The sequence below is a fragment of the Ixodes scapularis genome, unplaced genomic scaffold, assembly GCF_016920785.2.
Source record: "Ixodes scapularis isolate PalLabHiFi unplaced genomic scaffold, ASM1692078v2 PGA_scaffold1__304_contigs__length_218370807, whole genome shotgun sequence".
NCBI classification, from domain to species: domain Eukaryota; kingdom Metazoa; phylum Arthropoda; class Arachnida; order Ixodida; family Ixodidae; genus Ixodes; species Ixodes scapularis.
In genome coordinates this window covers 45,763,277-45,789,489 of record NW_024609846.1, presented here as the reverse complement: position 1 = coordinate 45,789,489, position 26,213 = coordinate 45,763,277, and the positions used below count along the sequence as shown (strand labels likewise).

Genomic DNA, 26,213 nt, shown 5'->3' with positions numbered 1-26,213 from the left:
GTGTATAGGAAGAGTCCGCCGGTTGCTTGAACTACGAGGTGCTCCCGACGGAACTCGCCCATCAGGACGCCGCCAGGCACGACCCGAAGTCGTCCACGTAGTTCGACTCAAGCCGTTCTACGCGCGTTAGGATTGTGAAACTGCATGTTTGTTTTGTTTCGCCGTAATTGTTTTAGCCATTTCCGTTTTCCTTTCGTTTTGCATCGGGGCGATGCACTTTTAGAGGGGGGATAATGCCGCCCGCAGAGCCGAGAAGGCAATGCTTGGTCACAATCTTCTAGAAGATTCCCGGTCATTCTCGCAGCAGACGTAACTTTCCCTCTGCTTTGTTATTCTCGAAAGTGCCAGTTCATCCTCGCCCCGAGCGCGCGACGCTCGAACCTTCCTTGACGAACTTTCGAGATAGTGACGCACGGTAGATAAGCAACTGCCCGCGACCTTGTCGAGTCAGTCCCAGTCTCGCTAGCGCCCTGTAGTGCCGCCGAACCGCCGTCCGCTTTTCTGCTGCCTCGACGCTCTTTCGTTATGTATTTTTAGTTGGCACAAGTTCACCCATTAAATCTTTATTTTCGGTTCACTGTTCGGCTTTTCGTCACCTTCATTCGTGACAATATTAAAGTTACATTTATATTTTTTTTTTATTTCTTTCCCTGAATGTTCTTTTATCGTGCGCTTCAAATAATTCTGACAATGTTATGTTAAGCAACTATTTCACGTAATTCGTGCGTAGTTTTTTTTTTTTTTTTTTTCATACAAATATTGAGAGAGAAGAGAAAAAAAAATATTGCAAAACCTTGTTAAGAGTCAGTAGCTGCTCCGGCTCAAGCGAGAGCTTACAGCCTTTAATGACACTTCGTCGCACGTGCAACCAAACCCCGGCGAAAGCAACGAGCACGTGCTAGAGGCCGACTAAAGTTAAAGACAAACCATTAGTGATTATAAAACGACCTGATAGATGTCACCAGTGTATCAGTGTGCTCTCTCGTCGATGAGGACATGGTGTAAGATACACTCTTTATGTGAGGGCACGGCGAGGCTGAATGCGCAGCGCACTGATCTCTATGTCTATTTGCTGGATCGCGTTTGACCAACTCCGCCTATGGACCGAAATGCGGTCACTGGCGGCCATCTTTAGGTAGAGTTATATCATCTCTAGCCATCATAGTAATATGGCGGACAGCGCAATGGCGGCCGGGTGCCATAAAATAGCCGTGGATCTAGTACACTGTACCGTGGGAGATAATTCGTGCTTGATTCAAGTTGTTCGACGACGTAAATTCTTGAAACCCGGCGTGAACGGTAGCCTCATTTTTGAGGACCCGGAGAAAGTTCTACGAAAGCGCAGCACCGGTGGAAAGCAGCGCAGCTCGCATCGAAAGCAGACTCCGTAACGGCGTCTGCTTTTGATGCTAATTTTGATGCGACTTTCGATGCGAGCTGTGCTGCTTTTCCCCCGGTGCTGCGATTTCGTGAAAATTTCACCGGGTCCTCAAAGATCGCGCTACCGTTCACGCAGGGTTTCAAAAACATGTTTCGTCAAACAATTTCAGTCAGGCATGAAATATCATCCACCCTATTTTGACGGCAACCTGCCACCACACCTGCCGAAACGCTGTCTGCCATGGATGGATTACAGTGGCTGCAGGAGCTGTACCTTGGCTAGAGGCAATATAACTCTACCAAAAAGATGGCCGCCAGTGACCGCATTCGTAGAGCGGGCAAACGCGATCCAGCAATTGTCATTGAGATCAGTGGCGCAGCGCGAGAATCAGATAGCGTTTGTTCGACGGGCATCCGAAAGGCTGCGTCATTCCGCAACCATAGTGTCGCCGGCGGCGAAAACGGCGAAACTGTGTGAGAGCGAAAAAAATTATGTCGTTGCCATGACATCGCGGTACACCGTAGTCTTTCTGACGTGGGACAACCTCGCTGGAGCTCTGGAGCATGAGGCGGCACGAGCCTTCTTGTGCACTGCTGCCTGCCTCCTGCGTCTTACACCGTGCCCACGGGTCTTGAGTCATCTGCCGGCGCCGCTTGAATCCATAGTGAGAGAGAGAAAGAGAGAGAGTGAAAAGCGAACTTTATCGGCACGGTCGCGAGGAGCGCGTTGTCCTCATTTCAAGAGTACAATATTATCTTACACTGTGGGATATCTTACACCGTGGATGAGGACGAGTCGTACCCGGGAACACCTTCAGGTGTCTGGGCACTCTTTGTGCAGATATTTGTTTCAGGTGTCCAACGACACGGTTGCGACAAACAATCTCATATTTTCACAGGATGATATTTATTTGAATGGCTGTTTTACCCACTCGTGCCCCATGTTGCATTTACTCTTTGACTACGCCTTTAGCAACAATAGTGTTGTATCGCATAAAGCCTGGTTCAAACAGTTATGTTCAGAGCGATCGAAACGACAGCAAAGGAAAAGTCACCGGCATAACTGTTGCGCATATGTAAAGTGGCAAACAATGAAAGAGGTAACTTTGTGAAGCATTCATGAGTTACCGCTGTCTCGGGTTTCCGTTCATTGCTGTCGTTTTTGGTCGCTCTAAACTCAACGGACGCAAATGCGTGAATTAAAGTCACTAGATCGTGTGAACCAGCCTTAAGTACTCTGTGTGAGGCAAAGTGTACTATCCTGCAGGCTTCTTGGCTGTTTGACGGGCACTAAAATGAACCATTCGTTCACCTTTCTATTCCGGAATCGTGCAGACAACCCGTTCCACTGCGACTGCGACCTGTCCTGGCTCCGGCTGCTCCTGAAGGGCCAGGGCGGCAACATCGTGGTGAACCAGCCCCGGGAGACTCGGTGCGGCTCTCCGGACGAGTTCTCCAAGCTGGCTGTACTCGACATCCCCAGCAGCAGGATGCACTGCGGGGCCGATTCCGCTGTCTCCACGGGGCCGGCGGGACTCGTCACGGTGATGCTACGGACACTGTCGACGGCCGTCGCACTGCTTGGCCTAGCCTTGCCCTTGGGCCTTGTCGGTGTCTCCTGAAACCTGAGGCATCGGTGGGGCGCAGACGGATGATGCCCGCCTCGCACGGGAAGCGTACTACCTCCGCTCGCCGTTGTGGACCCACGAACCCTAGAGTCCATAGAGCGAGACCGGCACTACGACGACGACTTCGGGGGTGTTCGGGTCGTAAAGAAGCTGCAGCGATCGCCAATCTTGCGTCACCTCTACGTTGACGAGACAGTGCGTGCTCCAGGTGGCGTCTCTGATGACACTGCAGCTGATGTGTCCCCTTCTTCGAGAACGACTGTGCTGTGGGGGCCACAGCTTCGTTACGATGACTCCAAAGTTATTCCTGACTGTTATATCTAAAGGATGGCGCGAACCAAAGGCTACTTCTTATTTGTCATTTGGTTTGCTAATGGGACCCGTTTAAAGACATATCGCTTTTGATTTCATAAAAGACCACTGCTGGATACCAGGTGGTTTTGTGCTAAGTTTAGCCTCACCTGCCAGACCTCAGAGTTTACCACACTTGTTCAGCAAACTGAGGGCCGTCTTGAGGGATAAGAATGGTGGCAATGGATTACAATTGTAACATAAGCTGCGTACACGCGGTGCCGCCTCGCTGACCATCTTAATCGGCATACAAGAGATTGTGCGGGAGAAAAGTTCTGCTTCAGCGGGGTTCTGAACAGAGCTGCAAGACACCTAAATAACATTGTTCGCCGTCCTCAAAGGATCGAACGTCTCGTCAAAAGAAATCGCACTGTTCGAACTCAAGTTTGCTGTTTGATTGTTGATGTTGATTTACGGAAGCCTACCAAGCTACGAGGTTCGTTGCACTCTGTCAAGCCTTAGTGCAGACTTCGCTGAATCCTTCGAGGACACCGAAAGACATCTGAAAAACCGTTTCCACGAGTGTTTATTGCAAAGTTTTGCACGCCGGCAGTGCTTCGCAGGGAAATATCATTCTGTCACCATTCGTTGATATATCTCAAGAAATATACCTCTGAAAACCCGGTATTCCTCTTTGCGTCAAATGCGCCGAACGTTTTTATTGAATACCACTTTTACCGAGTAGTTTCCCAGGTTCAAAGGATTTGTGAAGCCCAATTGCTTCAATTAAGTGCTTCGATCGTTTCGCCTTGTGCAAATGGACGAACGTTTGGCGTCTGTGTGCGTGTGCGAGTGCGTGTGCGAGCGCGTGTGCGTGTGTGTGTGTGTGTGAGCGTGCCTGCGTGCCTGCGTCTATTACATGTGTTCGTTTTTGTGTGTTTATGTCTGTTTGTTTTTGCCGTTTTGTCTGCATCCGTTGCGTATTCCTTTTCCTTTTTGACGTGTCTTTGCATCTGTTAGTTTCAAAAGTAAATTCCTTTTTTTTTTCTTCTTTTTTTGTGCCAACCGCTTATTTTCTCTCCAAATGTAACGCTAGAGGTCCGCACCAGATGCTGAAGTTGCAGAACTAACTTTTACCTTACTCAGAAGTTATGAGTGATTTCATGAATTTTTGAATGGGAAAAAGGCGGCCGACGGAGTTCTGAATACATGGAGCAGAACGGGCACCAGTTACCGAAAATGCGCGAAAGCGGACCTCATTTTCGAAATGGAAATTTTTCAAGAAATCACTTACAACCTTTGAACGAGGTAATGGTTAGTTCTGACACTTGAGCACTTGGTTCTGACCACTCACGCTGCGTTTGAGCGGGGAACGGGCGTTTGATGGTGCGTAGCTTCTACCCGTGCCACATGGGCAACTCGAATGCCATTTACAACAACGACATTTGAGCGGACGGCCAATCAGCGCGCGACACTCCGGGCGTAGCGCATTCGACGCGCGGCAGATCGCCGAGCCGATTCGTCGATTACACAAATGTCATTCGTTGTAAATGGCATTCGAGTTGCCCGTGTCGCACGGGTATTACTCTCCCGGGGAATAATAAAGTACTACTTTTTGGGGTGGGGACACGCTGTACAGTGGCCGCTGCCACGTCGCAACACTGAACCGAGCAGACAAAATCCCGCATGAGGCAATTCTATAGTGCTCTCCTACCTGGGAAGCCGGGCTATTGAACGCGATCAACACTAAGATCAGGGGTCCCAAACACGCGGCCTACGCTTCAGAGTAACGACACTTCGCCATATGGATTTGGATTGGATTGGATTGGATTGGATTTGGGGCTAACCCCTTTGTATCGGGGGATCTCAGCAGCGCTGGATCTAGCCTGGCTAGTAGCTACACTAGCCAAAAACGTAGTTGTGTTCTTTTGCTCTCCTCCACCAACACTCCAGTCTCCTCTTTGTCACCTCCACTGGCTGCGAGCTATCGGCGTCGTACTGTTCGTCAACGCCCCGGAAACCCAGCGCCACCGCCATGTCTGGTTCGTACGTCACGTCCGGCTTTATACCCGTGCATTCCAGTATGACGTGTTCCGCCGTCTCGTCTGCTCCCTGCGCGCACATGACGCACTTCACTTCCATGTCCATGTACTTCGCGCGGAACACGCGGGTCCGCAGCATGCCGCCTCGGGCGTCCGAAAGCAGTGCACTGCCCTTGCTGTTGTCCATGAAAGGTATTCGCTTCACCTCCTGTTTCTCTCTGGCATACAGGGCCAGCGCTGGCTTCAGACGTGCCGCTTCCGCCCATCGCCGCGTCTCGCTCTCGATCACCCTCGTGCGGATGCTCTGCTGCAGTTCCGGCTGCTCCGCGGCTGGGTAGAGGAGTGGGCCGTTGACCTCGTATCGCTGTTCCAGCTGGCGCGTCCGTCGCACCCACCGGGTTGGGACGGACCGAAGATGTACATACTTGAAAACCTGTCTGGCCCAGCGCTCTTCGCTCATCCGGCTGAGGCGTCGCTCGAAGTCCAGCTTGGCTCGGGCCTCCCTGGCCTCAAAACCGGACCAGCCCATGTCTCCTTGGACGGCTTCGTTCGGTGCTGTTCGGCTTGATCCCAGTGCCGACCTTCCCACCTCCCTCTGACGGACCTCGAGGTATTGCCTGGTACCTGATGACAGGCACAACACTGAGTTGCCAAAAGTGAGCCCCGGCACCGCCACCATCTTCCAGACTGCTCGGGTTACCTCGTATCGGTTATATCCCCTGAGGGCCCTGGCCGTTGCTATGCCCTTGTTCTTCCTGCTCTTCGCCTTGACCTTCGTCTCGTGCTCTAGGAGGTAGTGGTGTCCCTTCTGTAGGTTTACACCCAGATATTTGTAGTGGTCCACCCAAGGTACAGGATTGGCTTGAATGGACAGGTTGGCGGTCCCGTTTTCCTCTGCTGCCCCAAAGGCCATCAGCCCAGATTTGTGCGGACTGAAGCTAAACCCCAGGGCCTCTCCCATTGCACCACACTCGTTCATGAGCCCCTGCAGGCCCTGCAGCGAGTCCGCCATCAGCACCATATCGTCGGCGTAGATGAGTCCCGGGAGTTTTCCTCCCTTCCTTTCCCCGCCTTCCGAATATTCCAGTGAGAAACCCTCCCCACTCTCCTGCAACCGCTTTTCGATTCCTGCTATGTACAGCATAAACAATAGCGGCGACAGCGGGCAGCCCTGTCTCAAGCCCTTGGAGCAGGTCACTGGATGTGTTGTCTCCTGCTGCCACTGTGCCACCACCGTCGTCCCTCTGTACACTTCTCGCAAGAGGTCTATCCACTCTCTGCAGAGTCCCCGCTCTGCCAGCTGCGTCCACAGTTTTCGATGTTCGACCGTGTCGTAAGCCTTGCTGATATCGAGAAAACAGAGGTAAAGGGGGCGGTTCTCCTTCTGGGCAATCTCGATGGCCTGCGTCAGCACGAATAAATTGTCCTCAAGGCGTCTCCCCCACCGGAACCCATTCTGCAGCTCCCCCAGGACTCCTTCTGCCTCTGCCCATGTCTGCAGTCGGTCTCGTATTATTTGTGTGAACACGCGGTAGAGTACCGATGTAATGGCTATGGGGCGGTAGTTTCCGAGCGTTGACTTTTGCCCTTTTCCCTTGTAGATGAGTCTGAGTCTTGAGGTTCGCCACTCCTCCGGCACCCATCCCTCCTTCAGGATCTGGTTGAGGATCTCGCGCAGCAGTGCTCTCGTCTCTGGCCCCAGCTCCTTCAGCAGCCTCATTGGGATTTCGTCCATTCCAGTGGCTGTGGTTCCTCCTATCCTCTTGACTGCTCTATTTAACTCCCTCTCCGTGATTTCCTCTCTGCTCGGTTGCTCCTGCAGTTCGTCCTCCGTCTCCCCCTCCTCACTGTCCATTTGTCGGCTGTCCCCTGTGAACATGTCCCCTATCCACCTCTCAATGTACCGGTTGGTCTCTCCAGGGTCCAGTTCCTTTCCCGTTGCATCGTCTTTGATTACAGCATCCTCCCTGGGTCGACCTGTTTGGCCCTGTACATGTCGCCAGAACTTCAGTGGGGCCTCACGTCCTGCCTCTCTCAGTTCTTGCAAAAATCTCTTATCTACCTTGCTTTGAATCAAAGCTGTCACCTCTATTTTCCTGCTCTGGTACTCCCTCCATTCTCTTGAATCTTTCTGTAGGGGGGCTTTCTTCTCCTCCTTTCGTTTTCTGATGGTCCCTCGCAGAGTCCTGTTTGCCAGTTGCCTTCTTGTGGCTTCAAATCATGGTTGCCAGTTATCTTAAGCTTCATCGGATTTTGCAGGAAACGCTTTTTCGCCCTCCAGAAATGTTTAAACGGTTCGCGACAGAGAAACGCTATATTAGATGACCTTCCTAACACCGAATCCAATGCTGAGGAAGACGCACTTTTGAATCATGACGATCGGCAGTTGCGTCTGCTCTGCATACGAGCCAAAATGGCGGCGCCCATAACAATGTTGGGGAACGGAGTGCCGATACTAGCGCAGGTCATTTAGTGGCTCACGCGGCCAGCGGACCGCATGAGGCCCGCGACTCTGAGATGCGGCCCGCAAGCGCACCGTGGCTGCGAGCCGCGTTTCCATGCCTCCGGCACTGTAATAGTAATATAAGTAATAGTTTCATATAGTCGATTCATTTTCGCTAAGAAGGACGCTCTGCTCATACAATGTGTTGACACATTTTGCAATATTTTGTTATTTATTTGGATTGAGTGTAGCTGTGTCTAAATAGTTGCTTCTGATTTAGTCCTTTCTCACAAATCAACCGGAACGACAATACTGCTGCAAGGCTACAAGCGGGAACTCTTTGCTCAAGGACGCAGGTCGACTGCACGAATTCCCTCGAACTTCCTCTCTCGGCAGGACGATTGGCAAAAAATAAAGCTTTGAGCTCGAACTTATAGCCGTCAAGCAATACTTCTAATAGCGAAGTATTCTCTTTTAATGCTGCTATAAAAATGGTCAGGAAAGCAAAAACTGTCGTATGAAGAGATATTCTTTTTCTCTATTCTTATTGAGCCTACTGACTTGTGCGGCAGGGCAACAATAATGTGCTTGCTCTTGTTTTGTTGAAAAATGTTAGCACATTGGCGTTTTAAATCGTGTCATCACACCAGGTATGGGCCAAAAGTAGTCGTATAAGCCAATCAAAGTTTCACTGGCAAGACGGCGAGTCTACAAAAAGCAGGTAACACGAGGTCCCTTCTCTAGAAAACCTCTGAGGTGTCGCTAGGACAGTCGGCTGTTTTGTAACGTAGAACACCACTGTCTGTGTGTTTTTCCCAGCAAAAGTTTAAAATATATTCCCCCTCCCCTGCTCCCCCATTGTGGCAATCGACCTTTCGGGGGTGGGCTATCTGACCCCAACACTCAATGCTTCTCCAGCGTTCAGACACGTGTTTAATGTGTTCTCCGCTTTGGCCTTTTTTAGGCGACGTTGAATATACATAGCTTGCAAGTGTCGCCATTGTTGGGCACTGACTGTCATTTCTAGTCGCTGGTTTCTTCGAACCACAACTTTTACGGGCCGCAGCGAACACGGCGATTTGAACGACCGCGGCGCATAAAATACTGACATGGCCGAGAATGACGTCACATGCAAGCTATGTATGCAGCACTACTACTTTATTACCTATACAGCATGTAAAGTAACGCTTCTAATGCACTTTAAACGGCCCGCAAAATCAATTTCTCAAGGTATCCCGCTGCAGTTCACTACAGAGGTGCAACCACCTGTTGAAAGTTCACAGTGACCGAGGTAAGTTCCTTACCACGTTCAGAACAATAAACAAAAAAACTTTTGGGCCATCTGCAGGTTGCGGTTTGGTAGTCCAGTGCTGCCGCTACAATACGACAAGTTGAACTGCTTTTGACTTGGATAGATCTACATAAAGTCGTTCAGGATTTATTTATAGCTATGAACAAAGTTCGACCCCCCCCCCCCCCCTTCCGCCCCCGCTTCCCTTTTTTTTCTGTCTTTCCTCTTCCAGAGCGGCTCTTGAAGGTTTAGTGGCTTTGTTTGCGGCTCTTATGCCGGGTCAGCCTGGCCACCCCTGATCTATGCGGACAGTGGACGTTCCCCTCTCGTAGTGGGTCAGATATCTTGTTTCCTGTGCTTGACGGACCGGAAACGACCATCTCGACGACAGCGTGCGTGACGAGCGCAAGAGGTTTCTCTCGCGAGTTTGCAAAGGATGTCACAATTATTGTTGTGATTGTGAAGGCCTTCCCAGTCCCCTGGAAACGAAGTGGTTTGGGGTTTGGAACAACCACGACGATCAAGAAAGAACATAGTTGTTATGTTGAAGAGGGGGTGGGGTCGTCAGTAGCCCCACCGCTTGCAACCGCCCTAATGTCAATGCCTTTCTTTGTAAGCACGGCTGTTTCCTTTTTTATTGTCTGTTCAACTGAGCCATCAGTTGTGGTCGTTGTTGCCTCTGGGTTGTGGTAGGCCGATCCGCAACCTTTTGCCCAAAATATTTGTGCTGCGGCTTCGCATCGAACAGCTTCATATCGAGAGCCTGCAGCTTAATGTATCGCTACTGAATTCACTTCTGAGTGGCATTCTCAAAAAAAAAAAAGAGATGTGGCCTAAACTGTCCAAAAGAACGTTGCTTTGTTGTTGTTTTTTTTTTACTTTTAGAGCTCAGCTCTTAGGCGCCCGTTTCCGGCTTGAGCGGCGTCGGCGTCGCCGTCGCCGCCGCCGTCGCAATATGGGTAAATTTTCCTGCTAAATTTAGGGAAAAGATTTCCCCGCTAAATCTAGCGGAAAAAAATGTTCCCGCTAAATCTAGCGGAAAAAATTTCCCCGCTATATCTAGCGGAAAAATTTCCCCGCTAAATCTAGCAGAAACAATTTCCCCGCAAAATCTTGCAGAAAAAGTCCCCCGCTATATTTAGCGGAAAATTTCCAATTAAATGGGAGGCGAGCAGGAAAAGAGGAGGGGCATAGCCTCCTTTCCGTACCTTTCCCTCCTCCTCCTCAAGAGCTGCGCTCTAATTCGGCGTTACAGGGGATTGTAAACAGCTTTCATTTTTTTAACTCTTTAAATAGCTTATATTCAGAGTGTTAGCACCATGCTTGGTAACAAACGTTATCAATGTGATTTATGGCTTGATTTATATTAAAAAAAACGTGCGACGCGTGTCGGATAGGAAGAACTTTAATTTTTACTGTCAGGTGTCAGGTGTCAGGTGTGCTAAACAATTTATGATATACGATTTCGTGGTGGACGCACATTTGAAGACATTACAAATTGTTCTGAGCTATCGTACAGAAAAACTTCTCAAGCTTTACTAAAAAACGGTGAGTGTGCAGGCGAGCTGGAGGATGTTCATCATGTTGAAAATAACCCGAGAGTGTGGTAAAAGATGGGAAACTTCGTGGAAGAAGATGGACGCAGGAAGAAGGACGTCTCAAAGTTCCACGAAGTTTCTAATCTTTTGCTCTGGGAATTTTAAACATTCTCAAGCTTCTCGCTTTCAGGGCCTTTCGTACACGGATTATCAATAACAAATCCCATACCCTTTCAGAAGACGCCGAGAACTCCTATATCAAACCAACGCGTAAACACGACGTGATGCGTCTAGTGCGTACGTTGGAAAAGAGACACCGGCAAACGAACCATATATCCTCCAACCTCCCCAACCATCACGCAGGATGGTACTGCGCCTAACAAAGTCACTTATGTCGTATATCAGTAAGTGGCGTAAATATATGATCGAGTCTAAAAAATTATAAAGTGCGAAAAAATAACTTTCTAGCTAAAATAGTACTTACTACATTTAGAAAAAACTAAAAGTCGTGATTCTGATTGACCGTGAACCGAAATGTCCGCGCACCGAAAAGTCCGCACCGAAACGTTCTACGCCAAAACGCCATACACCGGTAAGTCCTGACCCCTCCGTGGCCGTCCTTCCCTCTCGTTTCAATTGGAAGAGACTTCCACGGGATCACTCTCCCACCCTCCTTGTCGGAAGGTGGGAGACAACGCTTACATTTTGTTGCTTTAGCGCAGTTTTTACAACGAGTTCACAAACGCCAGCTCGTCTAAAGAAGGAAACTTTATGGCATCCCTGTTTTTACGTTTAAACGTTCAATAAAAAAAAAATGAGGGGGGGGGGGGAATGTTAGAAAGCTAGTGCCCAGAGGCTTCCCTTAGTTTTCCTCCTCCTTTAGCCATTCTGAATTCGGACCGACTAGCATTTTTACGAATTTCCGGGGGCCAACACGGGGCCCCCTGGCAGCCTGGGCTGCAGCCCTCCTAGCCCGTACCTTAATCCGGCCCTGCTGTCAGCCTCGTCGTCTCCCTCGATAGACTGCAATGATTAGTTCTCTCCAAAGTGCTCTGTGGGAAAGTAGACACTCAAGGATTTCTTGGGGCAGTGGTTCTCAAGAGGAAGTACGCGAAGGCATTCTAGGGGTCCGCGGCGCCCAGCCTCATCAGTCAAGCCCCGAAATAAAAGTTGTCTTTTCTCTGAGTGAGAAGAAACGTTCCAATTTTCGGGTGAGTTTTCTCGAGTATATATTAATAAAAAAAGTCTACTTCACACAAGCCCTTAGTTATATATCCATTTGTTAAATCATCATAATAATTAACCTATATTTTTCCTTCCCCTCACCACGAACGCGGTCCTCCACCATCTCCGCCGATCCCCAAGAGGTCCGCGAATCAATGGCTGAGAACCACTGTATTAGGGCATGCCGAAATTTCTAGGAAGTAAGATGTACCCAGGGAACCATAACTCATAATTTCGCTTATCATGAATCTAAATGACTTTTACTTCATGCAAAGCAATCTAACGAAGTTTTCTTGGTGCGCAATTAAGTCATGCAGCGTTTGAATGAGTCAGGTGGGTGCGCACAGTGACCGTACGTTCACAAATACAAACTTGTCGTATAAGAAACTATAAATTGACTCTTTTAACAAAGCACATACGGCACAAATCAAACACTCACATCGTCAAGGTGGGGCCATCATTCGAAATAATTGGGGTTGTGTGGATATTTATACAGCAAGTAGTTGGTCAGCCACTTAAAGTTGCGACGAGTCACTCGCTGAACATAGATGAGAAATTTAGCCAGTGCAGTACAACCGCTAGCCTGGGGTCTTCAACGTGCACCCCGCAGTAGCGATACACGACCGCGCACCGGTACGATGCTCATTCATATCGAAACGGGTACGGGGGGGGGGGGGGGGGGGGGGGGGGAAGGGGGGTGTTGAATTCGGGATCCCTGGGTTCTGCAGCGCGAGCTTTCGCTCCACGTGCTCCGAGCTGGTGTGCGCTAGAGCCACTCTATATGGCAGCGTAGCTGCCAGAGTAGCGACAAGACGCAAAATTATCTAGATACACGACGTCAGAAGCGCCTATAGTGATCTCCATTTTGGGCCTGCAGGTTTCTATGGTAACCGTACTGCTAGCGACGCCGGGCGGCAACCTTTATCTAGTTGATATCTCCATTCGTTAATTGAAAAGTGGTAAAAGACCTAAAAGGCGCTTCGCATGGCAGTACGGCATGGGCCTCTGGAGGAGCAGTGTCTGTTTCTTCTGTGAAATGAGACGATTTGCAGCGTGCACGGACAAGGCGAGTGATTTTCCGCGCCCCCCGGGATGGCGGCGGCTTCGTGGGGCGAACGTACCGTCCTTGCACATTCGGACTTCATTCCAATGGAACAAAATCCGATTACGCCACTCACGACAGGACGATCGCCTTGGGACATGACTGCTGCTCGACTGCCCCATAGTAAGAGAATGTATGCTTAGCACCATACTTCTTCAAGACCCAATCATTCATTCAAGATGAGATTATCTCACCGACTGGCGGGGACCGACGTCGACGACGGTATCACCCTCGTTTCGGGGCGATGAACAGTCGACGGGGTTAAACCAAGAAGTACAGCACGGTGGTCTACAGAGGATTGTTAACGCCATCAAAAGAGACGGACGTCGGATATGAGGTGTTCTTGCCGACAGGCCAAGTGGTCGTCCGGAAGTTTACCGGCATGCAAAATGTCAATATTTTCATCTGGTGTAGCACGTATACCCGTGTTAAAGGGGCCATGAAATGATTCTTTAACTTCTTCCTTAGCTTTAATCCTCAACTCAAAAGAGAACAGTGGAATCACGCGGTCGTCACATGCTAGGGCACCGGTGGGATGACCGCAAGCTTCCACCGTGCTTTTTAAGCCCACCATAGAACTTGTCATTCGCAAGTGCACTCATGTGCACTCATTGGCCACGAACGCGAATTCAAATATTCATCGACGAATTGATTGTTGACGAGCGCATACGTCCGAGTGGTGCAGTTTTTGCGTCAAATGCGTGAGCTGCGGTAGGCTGATGTGATTTTGGCTTTTGTAGGCATTGCAAAGAGGATATTTAGAACCATACACATATGATGATAGCATCATAGCACACGGACATTAATGAGTACAAAACGGGCCCAGCTACAGAGAATAAATATCGTGAAAAATAATTGTCTGTAACTTGTTAATTACAAAGACGAACACACCTCTGAGCATATCAAATTAATAGTGTGTGTTGATGCATTCTTATAGAGCAGGTCATTTCATATACGTCATTTGAGCAAACGCCTGCTTGTCACTTGAAAAAAAAAAGAGCAAAAAAACACTGCGATCAAATGCAAGCTATTGCAACGAAAGGACGTTTATCAAAGTCTTCAGAACTGTCAATTCGTAAAATCGTCGATTAGTACAAAAGGTAAAAGGTCGCAGGCGTTTGCTCGCTTAAAGTTGCTGTGATTATTCGGTGACCCAGGGCTGAAACAACTTCCCCTAGACCTATACACACGACGTATACCTTTCGTTTCGATTCTCAGAAATTCCAACATTCAAAGGAAGCTAGTAAACGCGAAAATGTTATCCTAAAAGCTGTATCGTGAGATCGTTGATTAGTACAAGACGTAAAGATCGTAGGAGGTCCCTCGCTAAAAGTGTGTGATTACGCGGTTACCTGGGGCTGAAACAACTTCCCCAAGGCCCAACATACGACGCATACAAGTCGCATTGATTCTCAGACATTCCAGCGTTCAAACAAGGCTAGGAGTATGCGAACATTGCATGCAAAATGTCTTATCGATCCTCGAACACATCCAGAAATACGAGCACCGCTACGACGACATGACCGATGCTGTCGCACAGGTGCTAATATCCAGAGCGATCTTGCACAGAAAAGGTATAAAGTCACATTCTTTCAAATCTTCACGTTATACCTGCTTCAGAGAGCCTGAAGAAGTCCGAAATCGTCGGCAAGCAGCGGCTTATTACGACTACCGCGCACCGAACAAACTCGTATCCACCAGCTCTGGGCGCTGCCATCTTACCGGTGACATCACGGCTATTACGAGGCATGCGAGGTCACGTGACGAGAAGTCACTCGGTTGCTAAGGAAACCGAGCCAGCTCAGCTCGTTGCTATGGTACCGCTGTGACCAATCACGGTGAGAGGCGGCACAGGGAAAAGCGTGGCGCTACTCTGGCAGCTACGCTGCCATATCGAGTGGCTCTAGTGTGCGCTAGCCCACTCGGGCATTGATCCCCCTGCCACCATTCGATGAGGGAACGGACAAGCACTTATGGGTAGCACACCAATAATAATAATAATAAAATATGCGAACACTTGTGTTCGAGAAATGATTGATGAGCTGCAATTTTGGTTAGGAATTCACACGTCAGCGAAATTACGCTGACGACACAAGAAGCACATTTAGTATCACGTGTTCCGACGAAGTCTGGGGTCTCCAAAGGCGTCCCCTGAGCACAACCTGATGCTCCTTTTAACGCCGGTGCGCGAGCTTGACACATGGAGATAAATTACTGGCCCAGGAACGGGGTTTTCGAGAACACTGTTCATTTCGGAGCAATAAAAAAGCGTCAACGCGCTACTTCACTTCTACTTCTCACCTTTATTCTTTACCATGAGCTCGGTAATATATAACATACATTGTGTTTTTTTTTTTCTATCTTTACAGATTGGTTTAAGAATAAAGCCGTGAAAGTTACACTTAAGCGGTTTGTGCAGGTGAGTTATACGGCCAAGGGGGCATTTGTGGGTGGCTAATCTTTGCGATAAGTGGGATAATTAATTCAAATCCTTTAATTAACTTTATAATTAGTGAAACTAGATGTGTACTTCTAATTAGAAACTTAAAGAGCATCATCGAAAATCACTAAATCAACTCTTTTTAGAACAATTTGAAGCTTGTGGGAAAGTCGAGGGCGCACCAAAGTTACCACTCTTGCAGCAGGCGCAAAGCTAGCAGTGGCAAAACGCGGGTGATTAGATTGTCATAACATTATGCCACTGCCAGCTTTGCGCCTGCTTCACCAGTGGTAACTTTGGCGCGCCCCGAGTTTCCCACGAGCTTCAAGTCATTTTAAAAAGAGTTGATTGAGTGGTTTTCAATAACGCTCAGTAAGTCTCTAATTGGGACCATATGACTATTTTCAGTGTTTAAAAAGTCAATTAACGAATTTCAATTAATTAGCCGACTTATCGCAAAGATTAGCCCCCCACATAGTGTCCCCCTGGCCGCATAACTCACTCGCACAAACAGCATAAGTGTACCTTCCATGGTTCGTTTATACCCCCCAATCTGTAAAGAATAAAAACAAAAACACCCTATATATATACTGTGGACTGCATGTGATGTGATACTCCCTCTGATATCATAAAGGTAGCCTCTAAGAGGAACTCAATTTTAAAGCTCTGTACGTTCCAATACCTGCAGCCCCCCCCCCCCCCCCCCCCTTACGATCACACTTTATTATTTAATTTCGCCTTGAATACAAAACATAGCAAAGTGCTAGAGTTCATTGCTTGTCGCCGACGCAACGTGACAGGTCATCATCGTCGTCACTATTTATTGAGCTTCGTAACGGTCATTACACAAGGGGTGAGGAAGTCTGTACATCTTTATATAAAAGCATCTTTTGTAGACTGACTTTCTCACAAATACCACAGAGAAATGTCTAGACCAAAACGTGAGTAAAAAGTACATATTTTTTTAGGAATTCTGAGGTTGTCATCAGTGTTGTAAAGCGCTGTACAGGTAACTGCAGATCAGTAACAGACCAACTTGTGTTTCCAAACAAACCAGAACGCCCCAATCGGTCGCCAACGGCGCCGCGCATGCGCGATGGAGCGTGGGCAAGAAGCTCGCCGTCGCCCATAAACAAACCATTGAAATCCGATGTTGTCGGCGTCGCTGTGAGTCCCCGAGCTTTTTTTCACGTTGGAATTGTTAATTCTACGTCTTCCTTGTAATGTCTGAGTACTTGAGCGGCCTCAGCGAAATTATCGAGGCTCGTTACACCGCAAAACTTTGCGTGAATAATGTGGCATGCGGCGATTCATTCCGCGTGGACGCCGCAGACTGGGCGCAAAAGCTGACTCGCATGATGAGATCCCGCTCGCAATTTTCAGTCGCGACGTTGCTCGGGCTACAAAAGCGTGAACCGTAGCTGAAATGGTCGACGCCGATACTAAAAAAATCGCAAGCAGAATCGGACCACGTGAATCAGGCATAACAAGTCGGTGGTGGCCACTGGTAACAATGATCAACATCCCCTTGTTTACACCGAGCCTGCTTACCCCAACCAACCTTGAAACGTTAAGGGCTTTTGAGGCCTGCACTTACTTCTTATCGCAATTACCGGCCAACGTTTGGTCTACGGGCCGGTGTCGCCTGAAAGAGCAGACGACAAGCAGAAACGTTTGAAAGAGTAGACCACAGTTCGAATGATCAAGTGGCCATTTGAACTTGTAAGATACACTGAACGTAGTCCGCAAGCTGTCCGTACAACCTGGCGGTGTTCGCGCGTTCATGTTGGACATAATGCCGTTGTCGCACCCGGAATCGTGCAGAAATAAATGAAACTTAAAACTAAAATATAGGAAGCCTAATTCTTTCCTTTTCTTATCCTCCGTCTGTTCGAGGACCGCCAGAGACCATTTTCAAAATTAAACCAAATTGTTACACTTTAAATACGCAGTTGTGCACAAATCGAAATGGGGCTAAATGTATATCCCATTAACTTCATTAAAACCGGAGTTGTTCGGGGTGGATAATATAGAAAAGCATGTGTTTTTACTGCGAGAACAAGCCTACATATAGTACGGTGAACCCACAAACTAACAGCTGTCGGCAGCAAAAGTGTAATGGTAAGTTCGCTGAGCAAATAAAACTGAGTACGGGAGATACATACTCACTTTTCATTTCATTTTATTACCTTAAAGACCCCGTTAGGGGTATTACATAAGGGGTGGGTTACACATAAAAGCATTTTTAACAGACATTCATGTCGGAAGGTGGTTGACGACAGTCTCCATGAATACGGACGGACATGTGATGGCGGCGACGTGGTGGGGAAGGCCGTTCCAGTCTGCAGCTGCTTGAGAAAAAAAGGAGGCTAAAAAAGTAGTAGTGCGGGCACGTGGGAGTGTTACTTGAAGTGGATGACCAATGCGCAGAGATATGCGTGATGGGGGCACAATGTAAGGTGCATGGTTGAGCGAGCTGTAGTAAAACTTGTGAAAGAGGGAGAGGCTGGAAGTGCGACGGCGAAGAGAGAGAGGTGTTAGGCCGCATTCTGCTTTTAAGGATGAAACGCTGATATCGTATGAGTAGGCAGAATGAATGAACCTAGTGGATCGATTTTGAACAGATTCAAGTTCGTTAGTAATATATGCTTGGTGAGGGTTCCAGATGGCAGATGCGTATTCGAGTTTTGATCTAACAAGTGATTTGTACGCAAGTAAACGTACGTGCTTCGGGGCATGGCGTAGATTACGTTTTAGAAATCCAAGGACTCTGTTTGCGGCTGATATGACGTTGGTGGTATGCGCGCGCCAAGATAAATCGTTCGACAGTGTTACACCTAGGTATTTAAATGATTCTACAGATTCGACGGTGACGCTAGCAATTGTATACGTAAAAAGAAAGGGCTTACGGCGACGATGGAATGATACAAGTTTACATTTCCTGGGATTAAGGGTCATTTGCCAATAGTCGCACCATTCTTGCACATGGTTAAGGTCATTCTGCAGGCATGACTGGTCGGAGCTGTTAGTGATTGTACGATAAATAACGCAGTCATCCGCAAACATACGAATGCGGCATGACAGATGCGATGGTAAGTCATTTATGTATATTAAGAACAGGAGCGGGCCGAGGACAGATCCTTGTGGGACGCCTGATGTTACTGGGAGAGGGTTAGATGAGTGGTTGTTAACAAAGACAAACTGAGACCGATTAGACAGAAATTCCTGGACCCATTGAACAATAGCAGTGTTTAGATTTAATTGGGAAAGTTTTAGTAGGAGGCGCTGGTGCGGTACTTTGTCGAATGCTTTGGCAAAATCTAAAAAAACAGCGTCGGTTTGAAGGTTATGGTCAAGATTAAAATGCAAGTCATGAACGAAGAGTGCAAGCTGAGTTTCGCAAGAGAAGCCCTTACGAAAACCGTGCTGGGAGGGGTGGAAAAAGTCTATAGAGTCTAGGAAATTAATTATATGAGTGTAGATGACGTGTTCCATGGCTTTGCAGGGGACGCTTGTTAAAGAGATGGGACGGTAATTTAGTGGGGAGTCCTTGTTACCCGATTTGTAGACCGGAACGACCCTTCCCACCTTCCAGTCGTCCGGTAAGATGCCTGTAGAAAGTGATTGTGAAAACAACATGGTCATGTACACAGCAGATACACGTTTGGTATTTTTTAAAAGTTTTGAGTTAATTCCGTCAACGCCGGCTGACGATGAGAGTTTGATATTTTCAATTAATGATGAGATGCCATCTACAGAGAATGTGAGAGCTGGCATAGTAGATACTGCGTTAGAAGGTATTAAAGAGGGAGGGACATCGGTTTCTTCGGTGAACACGGAAAAGAAGGCGGAGTTAAAAGCGTTGGCGCACTCGGTGTCAGTGACTATTTCGCCCGCTCCGTTCGTCAGGCTAATGATGCGCGTCTCTTGGGGATTTATAACTTGCCAAAATTTTTTAGGATTGTTAATTAAGATCTTTGGTAAGTCATCATAAAAAAAGGAATGCTTTGCGTTACGTATAGATGCCAGATAGGAGTCTTCAGCTGCGTAGTATTTTTCCCATGCGCAGGGGTTTCCATTCCGCTTGGCCGAGCGGAAAAGACGTTTTTTTTTGTTACCTAGTTTTTTCAAAGACTTTGTAAACCAGGGTTTCTGTCGATTCTCACGGAACGTAATTAGTGGGATGAATTTATTTGCAAGTTCATTTAATTTATTTCTGAACATTATCCAGTTTGTATTAATAGAGCGATTAGAAAATGATGCTTCAAAAATTGGAAGAAAGGCGTTTAGCTCATTGTTTATTACTTCATAATTTCCCTTATCCTATAGACGAATTCTTTTATCGCTTGTTTGGTGTCGTACCGGGCCAAAGTTGAAGGTAGCATGGATTACTTTGTGGTCGCTGACTTCGCGGAGATAAGTAGCCGATGATAGGCTTTCGGGATGACTGGTTAGTATTAGATCTAGGATGTTTGCAGAATCCCGTGAAACACGTGTGGGTTCGGATACTAGTTGAACAAGGTTAAAATCAAGACATACGTTAATAAAATCTCTTGCGGCTTCATTGCCTATAGCTGAGGGGATCTGGTTGCTCCAGTCTATTTGCGGGTAGTTAAAGTCTCCAAAGAGAAGGATATGCGCATTCGGGTACGTTAAGGCGAATTCACTAAAGATGTTATTAAGTTTACAAGAAAAGTCAGGAGAAGAATGGGGAGGCCTGTAGCAGACTCCCAAAAGAACCGTCTGAGGTGAAGCGCGACATATGATCCATAGTATTTCAAGGTCGGATGTAATGTTAACAATAGAACATGACAACTGCTGGTGTACGGCGATGAGAACACCTCCTCCTCGTGTGGCTTGGCGGTCATTTCTATAAAGGCGGAAGTCCGGCAAATCGGCCAGAACTTCAGCATCAGTGATTTCTTTAGACAGCCAGGTTTCGGTTAATATCAACAAATTACTACAAGAGGACAACACGAGATTAGACAAAATTTCTCGTTTCGGAAGAAAGCTTCGCGCGTTGGTGAAGATTACGGAAAATGAAAGATTAGTTTTGGTAGAATTCCGAGAGGGGGCTGTTATTTTCTTCTGACGGGGCAATTGCTATGCTGTTTCCCTTACTGTCTGTGATGGTTCATCAAAAATATAGCGTTTCGGGCCCATAAGTAGTGTTTTAAACCGTAAAGAAAACGGCGTATTTTTGCTTTTTGCAAACGCAAGTAGGTGTTTGCGAGCATTTTGGACGGGCCGAGAAAAGTCTTCGCCAACACTGAAACTTGTTCCTTTGAACTTGCGGCCATTAGATAGTATGGTGTCTTTTGTCTTATAGAACGTGAATTTAACGATTACTGGGCGAGGGCGGTCAGATGTGTGATGTCCAAGACGATGTGCACGCTCTATTTCTTTGGGGTCTATGGTTATGTTCAAGTGATCACGACAGTGCCGGATGACGAGCTGTTCTGATTGGGCAAACGTTTCTGGTCCAGTGGAGTTAGGGATGCCATAGAAAATGAGGTTGTTGCGTCGAGAATGATTTTCGGCATCGTCGAAGCGTGCCTCCAAGCCACAGACCAAACGGGCTGTCTGAGCCGTCTCGATTTTTACATTTTCTAATTCGGTGCGCACGGGGGCGAGATTTTGATAATGGTTTTCGAGCGCAGTCATGCGCCCGCTTAAATCTGATATCGCTTTATCTGTTGTTAATAGCTGGGTTTTAAGGTCTTGTACCTCTGCAAGTAATTTCGATTGACCGGTGGATAGTTTTTTTAGCTCGGCTAGTATGGCGTTAGTATCAGGACCAGGATTAGTTTCGATGTCCCCCGATTGCAACAGCAAGGAACGGATGACATGGAAGCACTCAATCGAAATGACAACGCAACACTGCGGGCTCGGCAGCTGTATCAAAAAGTAGTTACTTGTTTTTTTAGAGAAAAGACTGCACGATTTACTAACCTGCACGAAAAAGTTGAACGGATTAGTGGTCTGCGTTGTGGCACAGCCACCGAGCCCACAGAGCGACATCGGCTGCGTCGGCTGGTTTATAGTGGGCGGGTAAGCGGCTGTTGATGACGATGGGGCCTTCCACACTTGGCCGAGGATCAATTGCTTGAGTGACGAGTCTGCCGGACGTGACGAGGCGTTGCTGATGGCCGGGTGGTAGCTGCTTGCTTGGTCTTCGTTGTTCCAGATTGTGCATGCTGTCGTGCCGTCCGAGGAAGCCAGCACCGGGAGCAAAGCGCGGAGGAGAATGAAGGAGAACATCTGCACGAAAAAGTTGAACGGATTAGTGGTCTGCGTTGTGGCACAGCCACCGAGCCCACAGAGCGACATCGGCTGCGTCGGCTGGTTTATAGTGGGCGGGTAAGCGGCTGTTGATGACGATGGGGCCCTCCACACTTGGCCGAGGATCAATTGCTTGAGTGACGAGTCTGCCGGACGTGACGAGGCGTTGCTGATGGCCGGGTGGTAGCTGCTTGCTTGGTCTTCGTTGTTCCAGATTGTGCATGCTGTCGTGCCGTCCGAGGAAGCCAGCACCGGGAGCAAAGCGCGGAGGAGAATGAAGGAGAACATCTGCACGAAAAAGTTGAACGGATTAGTGGTCTGCGTTGTGGCACAGCCACCGAGCCCACCCGTCTTTTCTTGAACAAAATTAACAAGCAAAAACTTGTGGGTCTTGGCATTTGCGCTGTTCGTGCACCATATATGGCCACGTAAAATGCACCTCTCAACAGTCCCTGAAAGTTCGCACCAAAATATCCATCGAGTTCGACAGGCGCGCGGAACGCCGCAGAGCGGGACCACACTCGCACGACCCTTGGGTAAACAAAACCACGCGACACCGCCGTCCGCTGTTACGAAATTTCAAATTTGGGCGAGGGGAGCATCGGCGCCTTCCAAGGCCCAGGGCGCCGGCGAGGCGAGCGGGTCGGTTTAGAGTTTTGGTTTCAGACCGAAAACGGAACAAACAGAAATAATTATATCAAATAGATTACAATTGATTTTCATGGTGTGGTGAAGACGTTATGTTGAAATTACTGTTCGCAAACAAACTTCTATATTTGTATTTTTATATTAATGACGGCCCCCCACCGCCCAAGCGCTGCTGCCGGTGGCGACGCTATACACAGCGCCGCTGATGGTGGCGACGCTAATGTAAACGCCGCGAAACTCGGACTGTGACCGGGGGTTGCCCATACTCTGTCTCCGGGCTGGAAGTGAACGTCCCGACGACGAAGGTTGTAGCGGCCATTGTCGATACGCTGTTGGGCTTGAATCCGGTGTCTGGCGAGCTGACGGACTTCTTCTGCCCGTTGGCCAACCACCTGGGCGTCGTCGCTTCCGTCGAACAGCCGGTTCATGGGGTAACATGTCGTCTAGCATTGTCGTTACTTTGCGACCATGAACGAGTTGAAAGGGTGTCACCCCGGTGGTCTCTTGCACGGCCATGTTGTAGGCAAATGTGACGTACGGCAACACCTCGTCCCATGTCTTGTGCTCCACGTGAACGTACAAGGAGATCATGTCGGCGATTGTCTTGTTGAGCCGCTCCGTCAGCCCGTTGGTCTGCGGGTGGTACGCAGCGGTAAGACGATGGCTGGTGTGACTGAGCCGGAGGATTTCTTGGGTCAGCTGTGTCATGAACGATGAACCGCGATCTGTAATCAGAACTTCGGGGGCGCCGTGTCGGAGGAGGATGGACTCGATGAAAAACTTGGCGACTTCAACAGCAATCTCTGAAGGGAGGGCTTTCGTTTCTGCGTACCGCGTGAGATAATCTGTGGCGACGATTATCCACCGGTTTCCCAGGGTTGACGGCGAAAAAGTACCAAGTAGATCCATTCCGCTGGAATGGTGCAGTTGACGGAGGAATTGGCTGCAGGAGACCTGCCGGCTTCGTTGGCCGTTTTTGCGTCGCTGGTACTCGTGGCAGGATCGGGTGTAGAGGTGGACGGCTTTGGGAGCTTTGGCCAGTAATACTTTTCACGAATACGGGCCAGTGTTCGGCTGTAACCGAGATGTCCGCACGTCGGGTCGTCGTGACATGCTTGAAAGATCCCCTCCCGAAGGTTGGTCGGGATTACCAGCAACCACGGTGTGTTGTTGTCCCCGAAGTTCTCTTTGTACAGTACACTTTGTCGGTGTACTTAGCGCAAATTATTCTAAAATGTTCCATTATTATGTCAAAAACGATTTCCATTCCGTACATCCCCACAATACTGAAGAAACAACGATTTTCTCACGTTCTCCATGCATTTCTGACCGCAGTTGGAACCTCCGGGCGTTCGCCGCTATACTTCGTCTCACCCTATGATGGACTAAAGGCAAAAGCTAAGGACCACCAGATCCAATCACGATCCACTTAGAAATTGCGTATTGCGCTTTGATGAACGTATCAGTGCCCGCGTCTCGGATCACTGATTGGGATTGGCGGACAGTGGTTCGAATCGAAATAGCACTGAGTGACTCAACAATTTTACATTGGAAAAAAAAAGGCTGTTTCCAGTGTCGAAGCTATAGAAATGATGCTGCGTTTTTGGGTTTGGAGCATTATTCGTCCACCCCTAATCAATGCTAGTCATGTCATAGTGTAGCGTGGAACGTGATTGGACCTGGCGGCCCGTGGCTTTGGCCTTTAGTCCATCGTTGGATGAGACAAAGTATAGTCGCCGAGAGACGGCGTTCTAGATTGCGCTACTCTGCTCCGAAGGAGCTATATAGTGGTCTAGGCCATCCTACCCAGTGTACACTCTCCGGCAATATGAAAGACCCACTGGGAGCGCGTGGCCGAGGCGGTGGCTGGCGGGGGCGCTGCGAGCGCTCCAGGCAATTCCATTCTGCTTCGAGGGGAGGACGCTCACTCGGGCTCAGATAAAGCGAAACGCGCTTATCAGTTTGTGCCGAGTCCCGAGTGAGCGTCCTCCCCTCGAAGCAGAATGGAACTGCCCGGAGCGCTCGCAGCGCCCCCGCCAGCCACCGCCTCGGCCACGCGCTCCCAGTGGGTCTTTCATATCGCCGGAGACTGTACGTGGCGCTGCTGGCACTGCTCCGGAACTTCGTTCTTTCTAGCGGCTTCGTTTGCTCGTTTGATAAAATTAGTGATAAAAACGTCAATGCAACCGAAATGTTCTGCACGTTTAGACTATACTTCGTTTCAGCTTCGGTCCGAGCGCGGCCGATGTTATGAGCCAAAGGGCCAATCAAACAGCGCAAAAAGCGCAGCGTCATGGCGTGCTCTCTGCGCTTGATAGGACTAGCCGGCGGAGGAGCGCGCACAGAGAGACGGCGAATACCGGCTGGTCCTATCAACTGCGGAGAGCACGCCATGACGCTGTGCCTCTTTCGCTGTTTGATTGGCCCTTCGGCTCGTAACATCGGCCACGCTCGGACCGAAGCCGAAACGAAGTATAGAAGACGGAATAACAGGCGGCCTTCGCTGCCGCTTGAGCTCAATCAACTCAACAGCTATCTATTAAACAACGTGCGCGACGTGCTCGTAAACGGAAACCGAAAGAAGATGAGTCGGGAGGGCGAAAGCTTTCTCCCGTCTGCCTGGAGAAGGAGAAAAACGTTTCGTTCCTCCCCTTTTCTCGTGTCCGCTTGGGGGCGCGTCAGTAGAAGGGAGGAAGACGCGCCGTTGGTACTTTTTTCCTCCATTTTTTCTTAGAGTGCAGGAGCTGTAGTTATATAGCCTGGTCCGAGCGCAGCCTTGTGACGATTCATCCGCTCCAGGGTGTGTGACGGTGCGGTATGGCAGGTGACTTGACAGGACTGGTGGTGGTAGAAACGTCACCTGTTGATGACTTGGCGGAGATATGATGGTTTCGCAGCGATTCGCGGTATGGTTGACGGTACTTGAAGGAGAAAAAGCAGCCGAAGAAAAGTCAAGCTAGCGGGAGCTGTAAAAGGGTAAACGTGGCAGGGTCAGGTGTGGTAATTGTAACAGAGCTCCCGCGCCCACTATTGATTTCATGAGCCCAAATCGAGCGCTCCCGTAATGTTTGGGTCCAATCTATGGGCCGCATTCAAATATGGTCACTGGGGGCACTGCCATCCACCAGCTGCAGAGGAGGCGATCTCCTTTCCAGCGTTCGCTCTGCTAAAGTGAAGAGGGGTGAAAGGAGGTTCCAATTAACCCGTCAACGACGACAGTTGGTATTGCCTGAACTTAGCCGCGGGTTCCGCGACGACATTGATCGCAGTGAGTCCACATTTCCTGGAGCAGTTCTTCAGCTGGCTCTACGTCATGAAGCAGTTCTTCAGCTGACACCAGGATAGCGCTCTCGATCAAATAAAACCCCGTGCGCGTGTTCCAGATACGTATTGTGAGCACTGTACAGGAGCTTTTGTGCCACGGAAGCTCACAAAACCTAGTTCAAAAAAAAGCTAGAGAGTACTTTATAATTTAGGGTGGTCATCATTTGGGCCCGTTCTCGATTTGACCTTGTCGTTCAGACTTTCTCAAAACGACCATTTTGAAAATGTCCTTCCGGGTTGGGCTCGTCCGCATTTGTGTCGTTCTCGTTACACCCTTCGCGTTTTATTTTCCAAGAAAAAAAAATTCCGAGGACACCTAAGCACGTTTCATGAGTTGTGAATGCGAAATCATGGATGTTCAATTGAACGCCGCGGAGTGTTCCGCGGAGTTTTGCTCCTGCCGACGATGTAGATGCTTAAGGCGGCGCCATGTTCGTCGGCGCCATGTTCGTCGGCACCATGCTCGTCGGCGCCCAGAGGAGCAGAATCAGCCGAGCAGGCGCCCCCGCGCCGGTGAACGCAAAGAGCTGCATCTGGGCGTAGTTGCCGACGAGGCGCCAGGGCAGGAGGTAGTAGTCGT

The 26,213-nt window shown here is 48.9% G+C and overlaps 2 protein-coding genes across 2 annotated transcripts in view; one reads left to right on the top strand and one right to left on the bottom strand.

The window, feature by feature from the left end:
• The window catches only part of LOC8052214 (chondroadherin-like protein), a 192,470-nt gene extending 189,468 nt beyond the window's left edge, over positions 1-3,002 (top strand). The window contains exon 7 of the mRNA XM_042290151.1: positions 2,716-3,002. Coding sequence (XP_042146085.1) covers positions 2,716-3,002 — 287 coding nt within the window. The remainder of the gene's footprint in view (positions 1-2,715) is intronic.
• Positions 3,003-20,130: 17,128 nt separating this feature from the next.
• LOC120837076 lies at positions 20,131-21,640 on the bottom strand. Its single transcript, XM_040206251.3, has one exon. The coding sequence runs from the start codon at positions 21,638-21,640 to the stop codon at positions 20,483-20,485; it is 1,158 nt and encodes a 385-aa protein (XP_040062185.1). The 3' UTR covers positions 20,131-20,482.
• Between the last annotated feature and the right edge of the window lie 4,573 nt (positions 21,641-26,213).

Excerpts from the sequence above, each read along its gene's own strand:
- LOC120837076 (XM_040206251.3), bottom strand. The coding sequence starts at position 21,640 with ATGTTCTCCTTCATTCTCCTCCGCGCTTTGCTCCCGGTGCTGGCTTCC.